Genomic DNA, 20762 nt, shown 5'->3' with positions numbered 1-20762 from the left:
TACAGGTCCGTGTTTCTCTCCTAAGCAACAAACTGGTCTGCTATCTAAAATTTCAGACCCATTTAGCATGTCTGGACTCTGGGCTGCTCCAGACCGGTTGATAGCTCTATTTACCAAACTTAAAGATAAAAATGGCACAAGCTGGTGATTAACGTTACTGATGTTCAACTATTGAAAAAAGAAATAGCCAGCTCACTGTCTATTCAAAATTTACACCCATTTCACACATTCAAAACATGCAACATATATACCTAATATTTCGTAGAAAATGACCACAGAATGTTGCATCATATATTGCGCATGGCTGTTGATGACACTGCTGATCCCGAATTTTGCAAGAGTTGTGTCCACTTGAACTCGATGGCCCAGAGCAACAGGAGACCAAGCCCAAAATATGGTCACCTGTTTCATTAGAAGAAATTAAAATGCCAGGAACTAGAAAATAAATCTATCACAATTTCTTCATACTAGATAAGCAAGTTTTTGCTCCAAAAAGATATAGGAAATGATAGCAATACAACAACATGCACATTTATACATGAAATTATATAACAAAAAACTACATGCTACATAATGGTGTAAAATCTAATAAACCATTAGTGATTTAGTCTTTAAACTAGTCTTGTGTCTAATTTATCTAAGATACATTTATCTAAATATCAAATTGAGGACAAAAAATATGGATTAACAACAGACACAAACAGAGAGATTGATCTGACAGGAGAAATAGGGACAGGAGAAAAAGGGACAGAGGGACAGGGAGCTACTACTTCATTCAAAGGTAGTTGGAATAGTCCACAAATTCATTGCTTCCACGGTATAGAGCGTCAGCATCAAGGGAAAAAAGTGTGCTCTATGTGAGCACCCACATAAACCTTCTAGCAGCCATGACAAACTTTTGCTCCCTTCTAATCATGGTACCTGTCAGACCGTTCAATACAACATTATTTAGGATGATCATTGAATGCATGCATTGCATATCCTTCAAATAAATTAAGCAAATGGTCAAGATGTAAAGAAAAAGGATAACAAACAACAAAATCCAATGCCAAATATTTAATTAAGCAATAAACAAAAATAACTATGTAATAATTAATTACTTGATTAACTATTGATAATATGTAAGTTCCACACAAATTAACACTGTAAGTTTGATTAATCTAAACTAAAATGAACAAATATATAAGGATAACATATGCAACAATCAGCAAGAAATGCCAGGCTTTGACATTAGTTGAAGCACAAAGACACAAGGGCATTCCAAAAGGAAAAAAAAAGTATTATGGTATGAAGAAACATATACACATGTTTTTTAACTAGAAAAATTATAGAATTCAAACAAATCATACTGCTAGTCGAAGTACTAGAAATACATGGTTGTATTGAAGTACTAGAAATACATACCTCACTGCACACGCAGAATGAACTAGTTTGCAAAGAAGAAAAGTCAGTAACTAAAGTCAGTACTAGTGATTGATTACTAATGAATTCATAGCAGTGGGTACAAAAAAATGACAGCACGAACTCAATTACTTTTATAGATACAAATTACACCTTAACTGCATTCATAAGTATGTTATAACTATTACTACCATGAAAAGTATAGAGAACTGAAATTTTTGTGCTCATGTGTGCACCAAAATTCATGTAGCCTGATTGATAGATTAGTTTCAACAAATAAACAAAAAAACAATGCACGCCTCACCACCTAGCTCAATCTAGCTGGACTCTGAAGAACCTCATCAGTTCCATTCATCATTTAGGCATGTACATGCCGATGTGTCAAAGGGATCATGCAGCGCCAAATTGTGGATGTGCTTCGTGGGTGCACAAGTTGACTGACGACGATCAGGGTCAGGTGCAAAGCAGATTGTAACACCTCGAGAAGCTCTGGTGCTCCAACGTTGCTGTTTACGCTGATTTGCAATCCATTCCGTGCTGTATTCGCCACGATCGGCTAGAAACTTTAAGGATTCTAGCACTCTAGCATTTGAGAGAAAGAACCTGACCAAGCTCACTTCCCACATGTCGCCACGATAACTTTTCAACTCCAACATCTTGAGATGTTGATCAAGGCATTCGAGTGAAACATGGCGCCTCGCATTCTTGGGCTTCTTCCCCCGTTTCATCATCTTCCAATGGCCCATTGCCTGCAAAGGAAAACGCAGGGTGGGAACAGAGTATATATGAACTAATGTCCGATTCTGCTGGCAGATGTGCATGCAATCAGGTTTAAGTAACATATATAAAGGTTCAAGTGTGAGCACCATGTGTAGCTTTTCGACGCATGGAAACCATGTCAAGAAGTCAACAACAACATCCGGATTATCAGGAGCAACGTCCAGAGCTAGAATTGTCACAGTCCTCATTGCACTAGAATTAGGTAGGCTCAAGAACTCCATTTTCTGAAATGCACAGGGAAAACTAAAGAATTTGAGCGATCATTGAGCGGCAGCAGCAAATAAATGCATTGAGCTAAATTGCTGATTGGCTACCTTGAGAATCCTGATTCCAAACTCAGATGCAGAGACGCAATCAGATAGATATCCCAGTATCTTCAGTTTGGGTGCCCGGATAACTTGGATCTGTTGGCCATAGCTTACACCATCTGTGAAGAGCCTCTCCAACAGTGGAGCATCCTCAATGTTGATTTGCTCGAGCATTCCTTCACGGCTTGTGTTAACCCCTATGCCAAGGCTGCGTAGCGTCGGGGAGCTGATCCGGAGATGGCGGTAGCCGGCGTTTGCCTGCAGCACCAAACTCTGCAGGACGAGGCAGCTGGACAAGATGCCATGGAGAATGGTCTCGGAGATGACGACGCCCTTGAGGGTCAGCTGCTCGAGGCGCGGGAGATGGAGCACGGGGCAGGCCGTGGGGAATTGGAGCCTTGTTCGGAGGCAGTGCACGGTGAACACGCGCAGGGTGGGCGAGAAGTGGAACACGGACAGCGGCGCCGGATCTAGACGGAAATCCGTATCGATGATTGCCGAGGGGGAGTAGCGCAGCTCGAACTCCTGGAGACCGTCGAGGCCGGGCGGCCGGAGCACGTCGTCGACCACGGAGAAGCCGTCCAGGTGGTGGCCGCGCCAGGTGAGGGAGAAGCGGCGGCCGGGCGCGCCTTGGTGGCTGGCGAGGATGGCCTGCGCGGCCGCGAAGCTATCGGCCTCGAGGTTGAGGGGCGCGGAGCGCCAGAGGGGGCACCACCGGCGGGAGAGGATCTGCGTGCGGGCGCCGTCCTTGGCGGGGAGCAGCGTGATGACACCGCCGAGGACATCGTCCGGGAGGCGGCTGATCAGGTCGAGGTCGAGCCGCCCCGCGTCGTCTTCTTCGTCTCCTCCGCCTCCTCCGGGCGGCGGTTCCTGTCTCTGCCGCCGGGGTTCGTCATCCAGGTCCAGCCGCCGCCGCCGCTGGGTGGATCTCGTCGTCTGCACTCTGAAACAAACGATAATTTGCCTTTGCCGCAAACCCTCCTCGACGGCGGGCCGTGCGGGCCCAGCCCAAAGAAGCAGATGTGTCTGATCCTGGATTTGAAACGGTGTGGGCCCAGCACGAAGAAGTAGATGTGATCGTAGTTTGCTGAGTGCTTAGTGCTAAGCAAGCACGCATTAGCTTTCAGAGAAATTCAGTTAAGTTTCACACGAACATGTACATACTTCTGTATTTCTTTCTGTAGTTACGTACTAATAAGTTGGGTTTGTGTAAGGAACATCATCTCGTTAGGTCATTGTTTGTGATTTTGGTGATTGAGTAACAACATAATCAATGAACTTATAAGTTTGTGAGATCTTATTTATAGGATTTTTAAGTTCCATGCATAAAATCGAATGTGTCCAATTCGCTGTAGAGATGTGTCCAATTCACCGTCGAGACGCCAAACCGCAGTAAAAAAGCAGAGACGCGTTGCACAAGTAGATATAGAATCAGCTGCTCCGGTTAAACCGACGACCCCACCATCGGTTCATCCGATGGTTACCAGATACACCGATCCGTGCAAGTTTTAGTGCCAAGTGGAATCAAGTAAGAACATCCTTAAGGCACCGGTTTAACCAACAGTATATTTGGAGGCATAGGTGCATTCATCATACTATCATCAAAAGACGATGTCAATTGCGCAGGGGCCAAGTCTTTCAGCACCGGTTGAACCGACGCACCATCGGAGCATGAATCTGTGCAATGGTGTCAGCAGAAGAGAATCAAGTGCAACAGCTATGTGCCAGGTCAAGCGTCACCGTTTCAAACGACGTCCCGTCGGTGCAATGCATCGGTTTAACCGATGGTTGCTGAGTCAGCACACTACTAGAAAACAGGCCTTCAGCACCGGCTGAGAAGGGCCAAAGGAACCGGTTTCCCAACCGGTGCCCCGCAACCACGGCCAATAGCCTCACCTTAAGACACCGGGTTTTTCAACCGATGCCTTAGGCTTCCATTGGTACCGGTTGGAAACACCAACCGGTACCAAAGAGGCTGCCACGCTGACGCAAGATGGCAGCCCCCTTGGCACCGGTACCAATGACATTTTCCCTTTTTTTTTTCCAAATCCAATTTTGTTTGTTATATTTATTACTGTTTATTCTTTTATAATTGCTAAACGCGCTCAAGCTCTACAGTACTATATGTTCATTGGTCGTTCGTGTTCGTTTTCAAAGAATATTTGAAACTAACTAAAAGTAAAATGCGAGCATATAATTAAGCTAATTAGATGAACTAATATATTTACAAATTTACAAACATCAAGACATAATGTTTAAAAATATTTACAAATGTACAAATTATGTTTGTAGTCCAACTACTGGTCCCCTCAGGAGGTCGATGGAAATACTCTATGGATGTGACCGTCGTGGTAGAACTCGCCTCTAGGATCCAAGATCTCGTTCAAAATGAATCCGGCGAGCTGCTCGCACATGGCGTTGATCCGATCAGTAGAGTAACATTCATCCCCCATTTGAGACATCTATCATTTAGAAAAAAAAGGATTAACATCATGTGCGTTAGTACAATTATGAAAATATACTAGTGAACGGTTTGGACGTACTCTCGTGTCTTCATTAGTAACCTTCCCGCATGGAGTCATGATGTGCAAGTAGTCGCATACGTAGTACCCGCACCAATCAGTTCCTTGTTGTTGTCTCGCACTCTTAAGGAGAAACAAATAAATTACTTAATTTAGAACAATTTGGGATTATATACTTAACTAGACAAATCTTTATGAATCAACATACCGGATAATCCATGTTAACGTTCAGTTCGGGCCTCCATTGACCACGTCCTTTGTTATTTTTCACATTTTTTTTTCCAAACCCTGCACTCAAAGTTAAGTTTGATATTCAGGAATTGTTATTAACAGAAAAAAGATTTGATTGTGCAAACTGAACTTACCTATTCAAGGGGTCTATGATATGTTGGATTGCGGACTTTGGATTTCTCATTGAGTCAAAGACTATAAGATTGCCGGTCTCTACGGAAAGTATGAGTAAAATCCAATGATAACTGCGGATATAGATAGGATATATACATACATGCATTAGACGACTTAGTATTTATTTAGTAATATAACAGAGGATTGAGTCGACCAAGACTTACCCAAAGTTGTATGGTATGAATATATAGGATTTGTAATTTTGCCTAGTCAACGAATCGTACATGTTTTGGCACGTTTCCTTGTAATTTTTGTTGAGTACTTTCTGGTTGACTAACAAAGGAGACATGAAGCCGATCTGATAGTGTCATCCATGTTTTCGGCTTCTTTGGGTCTCCTATCTAAACGATACAATAGAAATTTTATAATGCACACATATAATTATGTTCTTGTTAACAAAAAATATTAATGTAGAGGTAAGTGATACTTACAAAACCCAAATGGTGATGATAGAGGCGTCGAGGGCTTGTCGATGGTAAATGTGATATAAATTTTCGAAGTACACCCAGAAGTCCTCCTCCCCGCGGAAGAAATCATGGTCACGATACTTGACTCCAAACATTTTCCCTTGGTCCTTCGACATTCGCAGGTACCATCTATGCAAATTGAACATCTGCGTGCCTTGACTTTTCTCCTCTTCCTCAGTGACAAAAGGTTTTCCATGCTGGAATGGAGTAAGAATGGGAGCGATAGGGATTTCCGCCTCCACTTGCCCCGTTGCCTCCTCTAGCATTAATCCAGTTTCAGAAAGAAATATCGCGGCCTGTAGGTCCGCCTGGAGTTGTACATCCGTCGAGTGTAGGAGTAGCAACCCTGGCACCCGGAGGGGCTGGAGTCCTTTTTGTTGTGTGCCAAGCAGAGGAATGGTCTTGCCACATTTTTTCTTCAGATTTCTCACCTTGTGTGCTTTTGTCAGAGTACGATCATAGTCCGAGGGTAAGCTTTTCGGTTTTGGTGGGTTGTCTAGGTTTGCGAGAAGCTTTTTCCCTAGTTCTAGAGGTACCTTTTCCCTCAGCAGGGGGACTTTAAGCTTCAATTGTTCTTTCATATATCGAGCAGTCTCCTCTTCCAACTCCTCAGCAGTTTTCTCGTAGGTTAATTTTCTTTCAACCGTTTTCTGCTTCTTCTTTGAGGGTCCAGCCGCTGGGAGGGATGCTGTCTTTTTCTTTTCTTTTTCTGGGTCAGGAGGAGTTGGAGTACTCGTGGCCCTTTGCGCCGGCGGAGACGGTGGTGAAGGAGGTGGTTGTGGGGACGGCGGTGAGGGAGACCGCGGTGAAGGGCGATCGGTCTTCACGGGAGCCGTTGTGCTTTCAGTAAGTTTGATGTCAGCCTTGCGCCATAGAACGACCCCGTGAAGTGCGTCTCCCAATGTCTTCTCTCCATCCCCTCCAACGAAGTCGAGCTCAAGAGATCCTCATTGTTTCCAACTATCTGCTCGAGTGTGACGGAGGTGTAGCCAGGGGTATCGGCCTTCCATGAATTGTAGTAGAAGGATTCAGGGGCAGGGCTGACCCGTATGTGACATGAATGGATATATTTCTTGCTCGCACATGAAGCTCGTACGGTGTCGGCATGGTGACATCGTCCACTCGATACCTCTGGTCATCTACCGCCGTTGGCTCAATCTGGGGTTGCTGTTCCGCTTGTACGTCGGGTGCCGCTGTGGATGCACAGCTACTGCGTCGCTGAGAGACTGGGCTTATCACAACATCCGGGTGAGACCCAGTAGTGCCCCTTTGGCTCAGAGCTAGCTACACTGCCTTATTGCCCCTGGCGTCCACCTGAGATTCCAAGGACGCAACCTTCCTTATCATCTCTTCTTGCATGGCACGAAGTTTCTCTTCCTGTTCGGCTTTGCTCTTTCGGTGAGTCTTGTAAGAGGAATCTCCGGCCCAAGCAACTTTCCATGGGACCACGCCGATGCCGCGGGCTCGTCCAGGGTGTTCCGGATTCTTTAATGCCCTTGCAGCTCATCATTCTCCCTTTGAGGTTGGAATGTTCCTTGTTGGGTCTCATCTATTGCAGCGACTAGATCGCGGGACACTTCGTGCATATGCTCGGGCACGACCAAATTTCCATCCAACTGGTTTAGTGTCACGCCATTAGCTAATAACCACCACTTGGATCTATCCGGCCAATCCCAAGTCGTCGGCCTGATGCCTCTATCCATAAGGTCCTGCTCCATCTTCTGCCATTTTTTTATTGACTTCTTGTACCCGGCAGCCCCAAGGTGGTGGCTGTACTTCTTATTTGCTACATTCACCTTGGCCTGTTCGGATTTTTCTTGGGCTTCCTCTGATAGTTTGTATTGTTTGAACTCCTTCCAGTATGGTTTAACATGAGGAAGATCGTCCCAGCTCGGCTCTTTATCCTTTTTGATGTAATTAATGTACAACTTCTTCTTGAAAGTTGCAAAGGCAAGGGCCATCTTTTTCAAGGCACATTTCTTCACAAGTTCTTGGTCAACTCCTTCAGGAAGAGTGAACATATCCTTGAGTTCTGCCCATAGCATTTCCTTTTGATGTGCAGGCACGGCGTGTTGCTATTCTTTGGGTTTGCTCGTTTTCCATAGTCTTGTGGTGATCGGAATTCTTGCCCGAACAATAACCCCACATTGGTTGACAAATTTTGTGCTAGCAGCCTCTGGAGAACTTGGACAGCCCTCTGCGTCCACTTCTATGATGACCTGTCTTCCCTCCATTTTCTTGGTTGGCTGGCGTCTCCCTTTTGACTGGCTCAACGAAGTCGATGCGGAGGTCGACTAAATTACAGAAAAGATATGTTAATCGCAAAACTAATCTACTGAAGTCACCATGCATATAGTTTTAAGATTCGTACTGGAACATGCTGCTATTGATTGGGCGGCGGCGCAAAGTCATCATCTTCTTCATCGGCATCTCCAGACATATTCAGGAACGAATCAGCTGTCCGACCATCTTCTTCAGCGATTGGCTGGGTGGTGTTGGCCCTCGTATCTTCGTTTATTGCGTCCAACATGTATTGCTTGGCGACCTCGTCATCACCGAAGGGGTCTATCCTTAACTGAAACTGTAAAAATGTGTTAGAGTATGTGTCCATCCTTAAATGAAGCAGGAGAATTCTATTCTTTGAACGAATATGCGTGTTTGAAAGAGAGAGAGAGTGTGTGTGTGAGAGAGTGTATGTATGTTAGAGGGAGAGAGAGAGTGTGTGTGTGTGTGTGTTTGTGTGTGAGTGGGACAGAGAAAGAGAGATAGAGAGTTAGTGTGTGTGTGAGTCAGTGTGTGTGTGTGTTTGTGTGTTAGTGGGACAGAGAAAGAGTTAGTGTGTGTGTGAGTCAGTGTGAGTGTGTGTGTGTGTGTGTGTGTGTGTGTGCGTGTGTGTGAGCGAGAGACCGAGCATCGGTGAGGAGACAACGAGAGAGCGTCGGTGGGGTGACAGCGAGAGAGCGTCGGGGAACAAGTAGACAACGAGAGTTAGCGAGAGACCGATCGCCGTTAAGAAGTCGTTAAGAAGGAGAGAGCGTCATGTTTGATTTCATAATTAAGAATGAAGAATTCATAATACATAAATACATGCATGAGTTACAGAAATACACGAGTTACATGATAAATACATGAGTTACATGATAAATACATGAGTTACAGAAATACACGAGTTACATGATACATACATGAGTTACATGCACGATGCACGATGCAAGGATCGCGTGAGCGCAAGAATCACTAAAATTGGAGTCAAAATGTGAAAGATATGGCTAAAACAAGATTCTAGGGACTTATTTGCAAGAAAAATCTATAAAGGCCTCTCTGGAATTTCTTTTGAACTAGGAAGGACCGCGGGTTAATTTTGAAGAAACTCAGGGTCTCTTTATCAAAAGCCCCAGGGCGGCTCTGGTTCGGCTCGGATCTAACAGATGCACGATGCAAGGATCGCGTGAGCGCAAGAATCGCTAAAATCAGAGTCAAAATGGGAAAGATATGTGTAAAACAAGATTCTAGGGACTTATTTGCAAGAAAAATCTATAAATGGCCTCCTTGGAATTTCTTTTGAACTAGGAAGGACTGTGGGTTAATTTTGAAGAAACTCAAGGTCTCTTTAGCAAAAGCGCCGGGGCGGCTCTAGTTCGGCTCGGATCTCACAGATCCGATCCGTGGGATCTCGATATAATGGCTGAAACAGGGTGGGGGCGGCTTGAGACGCGGCTACTGGCTGAGCTGCGGCTCGGCTCTGCTCGGGCGACGGCGCGGCTTGGCGCTAGGCAGAGCCGGCGGCTCGGGCGGGCGGCGCTTTGCAGCGGCGGCGAGCAGACGCGGCGGCGGACCGCCGGAGTACACCGAAAACGGTGCTCCGGGGCTCAGTTCGTGGCGAGGTTAGGCCGGGGAGGGAGAGGGGGAGACGGGGAACGCGGCTAGGGGGTCCAGGAGGTGCGGCGGTAGTCAGAGGTGGCCGCTCGGCGGCGAGGGGGGGGGAGCCGCGGCTTCGGTGAGCAATCGCCGGCGAGATAGAGCGAGAGAGAGAGAGGGGAAATGTGGTATGGGTCGGGCTTCCTCACCACCTCACCTAGCTCCGGTGACGAATGGGCGGCGAAGAGGCATGGCGGGGCGGCGGATCGACGGCGGCGGCGCACGGGAGCGGTGCGCGGTGGCGCAGAGCTGCAGAGCGAGGAACGTCGACGTGGGGCGGCGGCGCGGCGGCGGCGGAGGTCGAGGCGGCGGAGGGCGGCAGCGAGTGGAGGAAGATGGAGAGGACCGGTGCTTATATGGTGGAAGCCTTTGGCACCGGGTGATAAAGTCACCCGGTACCTAAGCCAGCCTTAGGGACCGGGTGTCATTCCACCCGGTGCCTTAGGTGCCCAACGGGCGGGAACTGAATTGCCCTTTGGCACCGGGTGGGGAACGAAAACCAGTGCCTTAGGGTCTTTGAAATTTACTTTTGTAGATTTCTGGTGGGATAACATCTGAAATCCCTCGATAACTCAATGGTAACTTTGTGTAATTTGTGCGCCGCGGCCACGGTTCGAACCCGCACCCACCCCTTTTTTTTCGAATTGCCTGCCTTAGGTACCGGTTGACAATTCTAACCGGTACCTAAGGCCTTCTTTTAATTACTACATAATAAATCATTTAGGTGCATAACTAATTATTTTAATTGCATAATAAATCAAATAATTGCATAATAAATCATTTAAATGCACAATAATTCTAATTACTACATGATAAACCATTTAGATGCATAACTAATTATTTTAATTGCATAATAAATCAAATAATTGCATAATAAATCATTTAAATGAACAATAATTCTAATTACTACATAATAAACCATTTAGGTGCATAACTAATTATTTTAATTGCATAATAAATCATTTAAATGCACAATAATTCTAATTACTACATGATAAATCATTTAGGTGCATAACTAATCATTTTAATTGCATAATAAATCAAATAATTGCATAATAAATCATTTAAATGCACAATAATTCTAATTACTACATGATAAATCATTTAGGTGCATAACTAATCATTTTAATTGCATAATAAATCAAATAATTGCATAGTAAATCATTTAAATGGACAATAATTCTAATTACTACATGATAAATCATTTAGGTGCATAAGTAATCATTTTAATTGCATAATAAATCATAATAAATCAAATAATTGCATAATAAATCATTTAATTGTCCAATAAATCAATTCATTGCATAAGAAATCTAATAATGTTCACAAAAATATTACAAGACATAATCATTCAACTAAGAGAATATTAACGATGGTTCGCTTTACAATCGTCCCTTCATTATGACCATGAGGTGCGTACGGAGCCTCCTCTTCGGTTAAAAGAATATTTGTGTCAACCTCCACTGCGAACGGAGTCATATCTTCAACCTTATTGTATTCTTCTTCATCTGTGACATCGTCAACTCCCACAATTTTCCTTTTTCCTGCCAGAACAATATGGCGCTTTGGCTCATCTCCGGCACCTATAAATCTTGATTTATTCGTGGACTTGTCCTTTCTCGGTTTGCTAGACATGTCCTGCACATAGAAAACTTGAGTGACATCTTTAGCTAGGACGAATGGTTCGTCTCGATAGCCTAGCTCTTTGAGGTCTACCGTTGCCATTCCGTACTCGTCGATATCGACACCTTTTCCTGTGAGTTTAACCCATTGACAACGAAATAGAGGTATTTTCAACGGCCCATAGTCGAGTTTCCAGATCTCTTCAATGTAACCAAAATATGAGTTCGTTTGGCCACTAGAGTCGGTGGCATCTATACGGACACCACTATTTTGATTGGTGCTCTTGTTATCTTGGACTCTTGTATAAAATGTGTAACCATTAATTTCATATCCTTGGTACATCAAAATTGAATTTGCCGGACCCCTGGCCAGCCAAGCTAGCTGCTCATGAATTTGATCGTTAGCCATGACTTCCTTCTGCAACCAGGTGGCGAATGTATCATTATGATGTTTTGTAATCCATGTCTCAGACTTCAATGGGTATATGCTTCACACAATTTGCATGTGCTCCTCCATGTATGGAGCCACCAAGGCTGATTGTTGCAGAACTGTGAGATGTGCTTTGCTCAACGTGGCATGATCTGTGGCATTTACTGATTTTCTTCCAAGTGTGCCCTTTCCAATCAGCCGCCCCTCATGACGTGATACTAGAATCCCAATTGGGCAGAGTTCTTCCACATAGTCAACACAAAACTCAATGACCTCCTCTATGACGTAACCCTTCGCAATGCTTCCTTCTGGACGAGCCCGATTATGAACGTATTTCTTTAGGACTGCAAAGTATCGTTCAAAAGGGAACATATTATGAAGGAAAACAGGACCGAGAATACCAATCTCTTTGACCAGGTGAACTAGAAGATGCGTCATAATATTGAAGAATGATGGAGGAAATATCATTTCAAGACTGACTAAACTTTGGACAGCATCCTCTTGTAGCCTGCTTAAACTCGATGGATCGATTGCCTTCTGAGAAATTATGTTGAGAAAGGCACATAGCTTTATGATTGTTGCTCGAACAATAGCTGGTAGAATACCTCTAAGTGCAACTGGAATCAATTGCGTCATCAACACGTGACAGTCATGGGACTTTACGTGTGCGAATTTCTTCTCTTTCAAGTTCAGTAGCCTCTTTATATTCGAAGAGTAGCCTGATGGGACCTTGATACTGTTGAAACAGTCAAACATACTTTGCTTCTCTTCCTTACTAAGAGTGTAGCACGCAGGACCTAGATAATGATGTCCTTTATCCCTTTTTTCTGGATGTAGGGCGGCCCGTTGTTTCATACGTTGAAGATCTTGCCGCGCTTCCAATGTATCATTTGCCTTACCGTAGACACCAAGGAAACCTAGAAGGTTCACACAAAGATTTTTTGTTAGGTGCATCACATCAATTGCGTGGCGGACGTCTAAGACTTCCCAATAAGGTAACTCCCAAATAATACTCTTCTTCTTCCACATAGCACATCCGTCATCACTCTGCACTGATTTACTGCTGGGTCCTTTTTCCGAATACTACTTTTATATCTTTGACCATTTCAAACACCATTTTCCCACAATGGTGCCTAGGCTTGGTACGATGAGCTTCCTTTCCATCGTAGTGAGCATGCCTCCTCCTTAATGGGTGCTTGATCGGAAGAAATCGACGATGACCCATATACACGATCTTCCTACAGTGCTTGAGGTACATGTTGTCGGTTTCTTCTAAACAATGGGTGCATGCCCTATAACCCTTATTGGATTGTCCAGAGAGGTTACTTAGTGCTGGCCAATCGTTGGTGGTTACGAAAAGCAATGCACGAAGGTTAAAATGATCCTCTGCGTGCGCATCCCACATACGAACACCCTCCTCTTTCCACAACAATAGAAGATCCTCAATCAGTAGTTTCAGATACACATCTATATCGTTACCGGGTTGCTTTGGGCCGGGGATAAGCACCGGCATCATAATGAATTTCCGCTTCATACACAACCAGGGAGGAATGTTGTATATACAGAGTGTCACAAGCCAGGTACTATGGCCACTGCTCTGCTCACCGAAAGGATTCATGCCATCCGTACTTAAGCCGAATCTTATATTCCTCGCATCATTTGCAAATGTTGGGAATGTTCTGTCCACTTTTCTCCACTGCGACCCATCAGTGGGGTGTCTCAACATATTGTCTTGCTTACGCCCTTCTTTGTACCATCGCATCAATTTAGCATTCGTTTTGTTCATGAACAAACGTTTCAGACGTGGTATTAGAGGAAAATACCACATCACCTTGGCAGGCACCCTCTTCTTGACACGCATCCCCTCAACGTCGCCTGGATCATCTCGAGGGATCTTATACCGGCATGCGTTGCATACAGGGCATTAATCCAAATTTTCATACTCACCTCGATATAGGATGCAGTCATTAGGACAAGCATGTATCTTCTGTGCCTCTAATCCTAAAGGACAAACAACTTTTTTTGCCTCGTATGTTGTCTCCGGCAAGGTGTTACCCTCAGGGAGTAAGTTTTTTATAAGTTTCAGCAACTCCTCGAATCTCTTGTCAGACAAACTATTTGATGCCTTCCATTGCAATAATTCCAATGTGGTACCCAATTTCTTTTGGTCTTGTTTGCAATCAGAGTACAACAATGTTCTGTAGTCCTCCAACATACGCTTCAGATCTCTCGATTCCTGTTCTGTTTCGCAACCTTCCTCAGCTTCGCGCAACATCTGACCAAGATCATCTTCTACAACGTATCCTTCAGTATCTTCTTTAGGCTCACCCATTGCAGTGTCATTGAAAAAGGAATTATAATTGGCTGCAAGTCCAGGAATCATGTCCTCTTCTTCTACATTATTATCCAGCACAATTCCTCTTTCGCCATGCTTGGTCCAAACATAGTAGTTCGGCATGAAACCACTATTGAACAAGTGACTATGGATGGTTCTTGATGATGAGTAATCCTTCTCATTCTTACAGAATTTGCATGGACAACGAACGAAACCGCCATACTTGTGTTTCTCGGCCGCTTCTATGAATTCATGCACGCCATCCATGAACTCCTTTGAACGCCGGTCGGCCATGTACATCCATTGCCGACTCATCTGGGTCCACAATACATTTATATATATCATTGTACTGTACAAATAGTTCATTCATACTACCAATTTATAACAATATATTTATATAATTGATAATGCATATAACTATAATAAATAGATACTATTCACTTATCAAATAAATTGATAAAACATATAAATACAATAATTTGATAGTATTCAAATATCAAATAAATTGATAACGCATATAACTACAATAAGATGCTACAAATAAAAATAATTATCACATGTATAAACTAAATCAAGTAATAACTGTTTCTAAAAATTAATTGCTAAGTTATAAAGAAAAATAACTAACCTTTTTTTCAGAAAAAAACAAAAATCCACCTCCCCTCACCTCACTCAGCTGCCATGAACAGTGAGTTCACGGTAGCTTGAGGGGGGAGGGGCTGGGGTATTTATAGGCTCGGGCCAAAGGCATCAGTTGGTTTCAATGACCCGGTGCTAAATTTTGTTCAATAGCACCGGGTCAAGGCACCAACCGGTGCCTTAGGCCCGAGCTCCTGGCAGCTGCCACGTTTCATCACCATAGAAACCGGTTATTACCATCAACCGGTGCCTATAGCGCCGCCTTCATTTGGTACCGGGTGGTGGTTCAAACCGGGGCCTATGCTGACGCATTGGAACCGGTTGGAACCACCACCCGGTGCCAATTGTCCTCCACCCGTTTTCTAGTAGTGGTAGGACAGGCGCGTCAGAAGGCTAACGGCTAGTTCAGTGCCGTGTGTGACCGGTTACACTGATGCCTAGTCATCGGTTCTTCCGATGCCCTACGCAGAGAATGGGTAACGGCTAGTAACGGCTCTATGGACTTGGTGGCCTATATATATACCTCACCCCGGTCATTTTGGAGTTGCTAGAGTTCCAAGACATCACACCCACACCCAAGAACATCTCCAAGCCATTCAAGAACTTAGTGATCAAATCTTTAGTCCTTAGCACACTTTTGAGAGTAGTGCTAGGTTAGCTCTTAAGTGAGTGAGAAAGCAAGGTGTTGTGCCTTGTGTTGTGGTTCTAGAGTGAACCAACATTGTATCTTGGTGCGCCGGCTTCTTGGAGTATTGTTGCTCACCGGTACGTCAATGACTCTCCAGTTTGGTGTGGAGCATCGTCGACATCCTTGTGCGGGGGACGTGGAGACCCCAGTCTTCTTGGTGAAGCTCCTTAGTGAAAATCGGGATCAAGGTGACTGTGGTGACTCGGTGTCCCCGGAAGAGACTTGATTATCGAGAAGCAATATTTTTTGTGAGTGCCTCGACAACGAGAATGTAGGTGTGCCTTTGTGGCTAACCGAATCACGGGATAAATTCTCGTGTCAAAGAGTTTGCTTCCTCTTATCCCTCCTTTAAGCTTCTGCATTTCATACTTGTAACTTGCTTGCCTTACTTTCTTAGAGTAGTATCTTGATAGAATTGGCTATAGGTTGCATGACTCTTTTGGGATGAGAGTTTTCACACTAGAAGAACATTAGTTGCACATTTAGATAGTATGTGCTAGTTTATTTTAGTGCAAATTAGTTGGAGATTGCGATAAAGATTTTTAGTTTGCCTAATTCATCCCTCCCCTCTTAGGCTACGAGCACCCGATCACTTTCAGTTAGCTACAAAAATTAGTATTTAGTAGCTAGACAACCTTAGCTTGTTCGAGATGTTTTTCCTCCAATCTTCCTTATACACAACATGGAGCGAGGCATGCATCTCAAGCATTGAATCCATCAAGTTTATAACTCAGCACGTGTACAGAAAAGAACAAGTCTTGTATGTTTTGCAAGCAAAATAACAAGGTTCACAGGAAGCTCAAAACATTTCAACGATGACAGATAATTCATTAATGAACAATCATGTGGCTAGCTACTCTGTTACTGATCTGTCAAAGAGATCACCCAGCGATAAATCATGGATGTGCTTCACGGGCACGCGGTCAGACCCCCAGCGATCGTTTTCAAAGGCAATTCTGTCATGTACTAGGCGGCGCGGCGGTGGCAGTGCTGCATGGGGCTGTGTGCAGGCTCACCCGGAGGCGGCGCGACGCGGCCGTACGTGGGCGGGTGAGACCTGTGCAGGCGGCATCCGGAGGCAACATGCGAGCGTGGTGCGCGCAGGGAGGTGCAGTCGGTGCGCGTGGCCTGCCAGTGGTGCGCGGCGCTGGTGGCCGGCGAGCCCGAATCCAGTGTCTCCGCGACCGGGTCCGGCGGCCATGGTGGTGGATCTTTGGCAGTGGCGGTTCATGCTCCGGGTCCTCGCCCTGGGCGGCACACCGGGGCCAGCGGTCGGTGCTGGCGGCGTTCTTCCCTTCAGCAGCTTGTGGCACGAGTTCCCTAAGGCCGGCGGCGGCCGCGCGCACACGAGGGTGCGGCATTGGAGGTGGAGGGGGCTAGCCATTGTTGGTTCGGTGCGCAGCTTCGGCAGATGGTGGGCGCTGTGGGTCCGCCCCGCGGTCGTGGAGGTGGCAGGTGCGGCGGTTCTCGTCGCTGGGCTACATTTGGTCTGCGACCGACGGCGGCTCCTGACTTCATGGCGATGCGAGAGGCTGCGCGCGGTGGTCGTGGGGTGGTGCGAGGTGGATTGGCGGTGGTGAGCGGCACCACGACTGTGGGTGGTGTGGCGCGAGAAGGTGTGAGTTGACCATGGCGTGTGGTGGCGCGGCTGCGCCACCGGCCCCGGGGGACTTCTTGCTTTGTCGGGCCGTGGACGTGCAGCTAGGATGGGATTCTCCGGGCGAAAGTCTTGTCGGCTTCCAGTGGCGGATCCAAGATTTGTCTTTTGGGGGGGCTCATCTCCCTTCTTCTTCCTCCAGCCCCCCCTTTCTTCTTCCTCCCTCCTTTCTTTCCTCTTCTTCTCCCTCCTTCTTACCTCTATTTTCCATGGTGTTTTGGGGAGTAGGGGGGCTGGAGCCCCCTCAGCCCCCCCTGTAGATCCGCCCCTGCCGGCTTCCTACTTGTTGGCATGGCAACGGAGGCTGTGCGCGCGAGTGCGGCAATGAGATGTTGTCGCCTGACGGGCGCGGCTCGGCTGTTTGATGGAGATCTTGGAAACAGGGCAACACGATGCATCATCCTGATGGCGATTTTATATATGAATCCAAGACACGAAGTACTTAGGTGGAAGTGGCGAGGCCCCGCGTGCGGTCTCTTTGACGTGGCGACGAGAACGAGGAGGAGTCCAACGACGGGTGCGGCGAAGCCCCCGCGTGTTGTGTTTTCGCGGTGGCGACTGCAAGGCAGTTGGTGTGAGGTCTGGATTCGGCGATTCTACTCTATCAGATGGTGTGTGGCATTGTAGCGGTGCTACAACGACTGGTTCCGCATGGCGGTGGCTGCTCGCGGTACAGTGCCGTCTGCTTCCCTCTTCTCCCTTTCGGCACGGGACTGTGTCTTCATGGCAACTACATGTGTAGATAGAAGGTTGGCCGCGACGGCTTGGCCTCTTTCTGTCTGTGTCACCCAACGGGTCGTTTCAACCATGTTGAAGACCCAATCCAACCAGTTAGGCTTTCCAAGGTAGTCTTGAGTGTTCCTCTGCATTGAGTGGATGAGTTCTCCGTGTTGATGTCCCAATCCAACTAGTTGAGTTGAGTTGTTGAGTTTTCGGGGTTGACGTCCCAATAATCCAACCAGGTGAGTTCTGTTTTCTGTTTTTTTAATTTCCTGGCTATAACCTTTCAGGATCGTAGCCTTGTAATTTTTCTATATCAATGAAACGCGCACTATCTTGTGTGATTCGTAAAAAAAACATAGAATACATAAAAATGGGTTAGAAGCTAGCAGGATGGCAGAACTCCAACATCATTCTTTCCGCGTAATTTCTCGGCACTTTGAACCGTTAAGCGCCTGCCCCAGTCTTTACTAGCCCAGGGGATGCTAATAATTAATGTAACCAGACGGTGTAGCTGATAAATACACATGTCAGGCACCCATGCCGGGAAGACGAACAATGGCGGCGACGACCCCTGCCACTGCCAGTGGCGGGGAGTGTTCCATCCCGGTCGTTGAGCCCACTGCGCATGCCCGTTTCGAGATGCGGCGGAGGGAGAGGAAGCTGAAATCGCTGAACCAGATCGTGTTTTGCGTTGCCTTGTCGGAGTGGGCGGGCAACGCTATTGGCACTCTGGCCATGCTTTGGGCTACTGTCTTCTTGCTTGGCGCATTCTACTACTGCAGAAAACGTTTATAGGGGCGGGTAAAATGGCATCTTTAGGGGCGGGCGAGCGACCCGATTCTGTCTCCCGCAGCTAGAAATCGAGTTTTACAGGGGCGGGTAGAGGGCCCGCCCCTGAAAATCAATTTCCAGGGGCGGGCCATGGCACCAACCTCCCCTGGAAAGCCTTTTTCAGGGGCGGCCCACCCCGTGAGCCGCCCCTGAAAATGATTTTTCCAGGGGCGGCTGACGCCATCACCCGCCCCTAGAAAACCTCCCATGAAATTCAATTCCCGCCAAGCTAAAATTTGGAATTTCATTCAAATTTTTGTTTCCCGCCAATTTATTGTAATACATTTCCCTCTATATTTAATTATTCTATTTTTTATTTCCCGCCCATTTTCACCTGTAAAGCAATTGCACCATTCGATTCAGGTTTTCAAAATTCTATTTCTGTTTTATTTAAATTTGTGTTTCCCGCCAATTTTATTTTGATTCCGGATTTTTTTGATCGATTATGAATATATTTCATAAACATTACTAATTACAAATTCAACATAAAATCATATAAAAGTACCATTACATGCATCATTAGATTACATCCATCATAAAAGTGTGTAGAGTACATACATCATTTACATTGAGAAATGCTAGTAGAGCCAGCCCGAAGTTCTTGATTTTCCCACTGACGTTCTTGATTTTCCCACTGACGGAGACTTGCATGTTTTGGGTCGAGTGATAATTCATGTTCAGGGTGAACAAATTCTCCACCTATATGGACCACTTCATGCAAAATAAAGCGACATAAATTGTCGACTATAAAAAGAAGTTGTTGCTCATGGAGTGGACCATTGTGCAGTGGCCGCTGATCCTGAAAATAAGAAATCCATTCCAAAATTACATTATGCAAACACTTACAATATGCAGTTATGCATCTATCCTAGCAAAGAGTAGATGTTTACCAGTTCGGGATCTTTTGTGTACCTACTGAACTCCCTCACGTGCTCGTACACGTAGTATGCATAGTACACAGAACCTGCAGGTTGCTTGTGGCATGGATAGTGTGTGCACATCACTATATTTTTTCCCTATGGGGAGGGGGGGGGTTGGGGGGTGTTCTCCTCCTTTAAACACGTAGTGCCTGTAAGACCTGGTTTTTAAGAAAAAGAAAAGAAATAAGTAGTTATTTATGTATGCAAGATTCAGCATGAAGTCGAAGTATAGGCTAACGATTTTGCTAACATGTTGAGGATGCCCTCGAATTCCTTATAAGTCTTCGGATCGAAATCAGCGGAGTCAAATACTAGCATACGTCCATACTTTGGCTTGATCATAAATACAATCCAATGATTTCTGCAAAAATATCATATATGATTTCTTATTCAGATATTCGAAGGAAGTGCATGTTATAACAAATCATTGAGACTACACTTACCGAAAGTTATATGGTGCCCATATGACATCCCTGTCTAGCCACTCTTGAAACTGATGCGATATGTACGTAGCAACTATCGTAATGATTTTTCTATGTTCCTCCTTCCGCACTTCATTAATTTCCTTGCGCGATTTATAGTTTTTGAATTCATCGTGGTGGTCGTCGTCTCAAAACATTGGCCCTTTATGACACTTCTCAGCAATAGCTAACGGGTCAAGGAACGCGACCTTTGTACCTACCTTATCCGCTTGTCGTTGCATCATCCTGTAAAACAAAATATCACAACTAATTAGATATGTATGCATATATAAGTATAGACCATTGCATATAAGATATGAATTTGGATGCGACACTTACATGCACCAGAGTCTGATCATTTCTACGTTAATTTCTTTGAGGCGGAATATTTCTTGGATGTCTTGAAAATCGAACATGATATCAGTGATAACCACAGTTCGTAATCCAAAAATTTCCGGAGGGTACCTAGCCCAAATGCTTGTGAGGTGAAGTTTACATGCCTTCTGTACCAAGTGTGCATCCTTTTCATAAAACCTGGACAGTCTTTCAACAAAGAGTGGGGTAGAAAATCTTTACCATACTCGAATTTTTTCGGCCAATCTGGTAAATCTGCTATGTCATCGACCCCAATTTTCCTAATGAAGTCGTGGTCAGT

General features: G+C 45.4%; 1 protein-coding gene across 1 annotated transcript; it reads right to left on the bottom strand.

Moving 5' to 3' along the window:
- Window positions 1-70: 70 nt before the first annotated feature.
- LOC120713162 (putative F-box/FBD/LRR-repeat protein At1g78760) lies at window positions 71-16716 on the bottom strand. Its single transcript, XM_039999169.1, has 5 exons — window positions 16573-16716; window positions 2496-3521; window positions 2268-2405; window positions 2010-2150; window positions 71-921 (listed from the first exon to the last, which is right to left on the bottom strand). Exons 1-5 carry the CDS (start codon window positions 16714-16716, stop codon window positions 913-915), a joined length of 1458 nt encoding a protein of 485 aa, XP_039855103.1. The 3' UTR covers window positions 71-912.
- Between the last annotated feature and the right edge of the window lie 4046 nt (window positions 16717-20762).

The sequence above is a fragment of the Panicum virgatum genome, chromosome 6K, assembly GCF_016808335.1.
Source record: "Panicum virgatum strain AP13 chromosome 6K, P.virgatum_v5, whole genome shotgun sequence".
Classification (NCBI taxonomy): domain Eukaryota; kingdom Viridiplantae; phylum Streptophyta; class Magnoliopsida; order Poales; family Poaceae; genus Panicum; species Panicum virgatum.
This window is presented reverse-complemented; position numbering and strand designations above follow the sequence as displayed.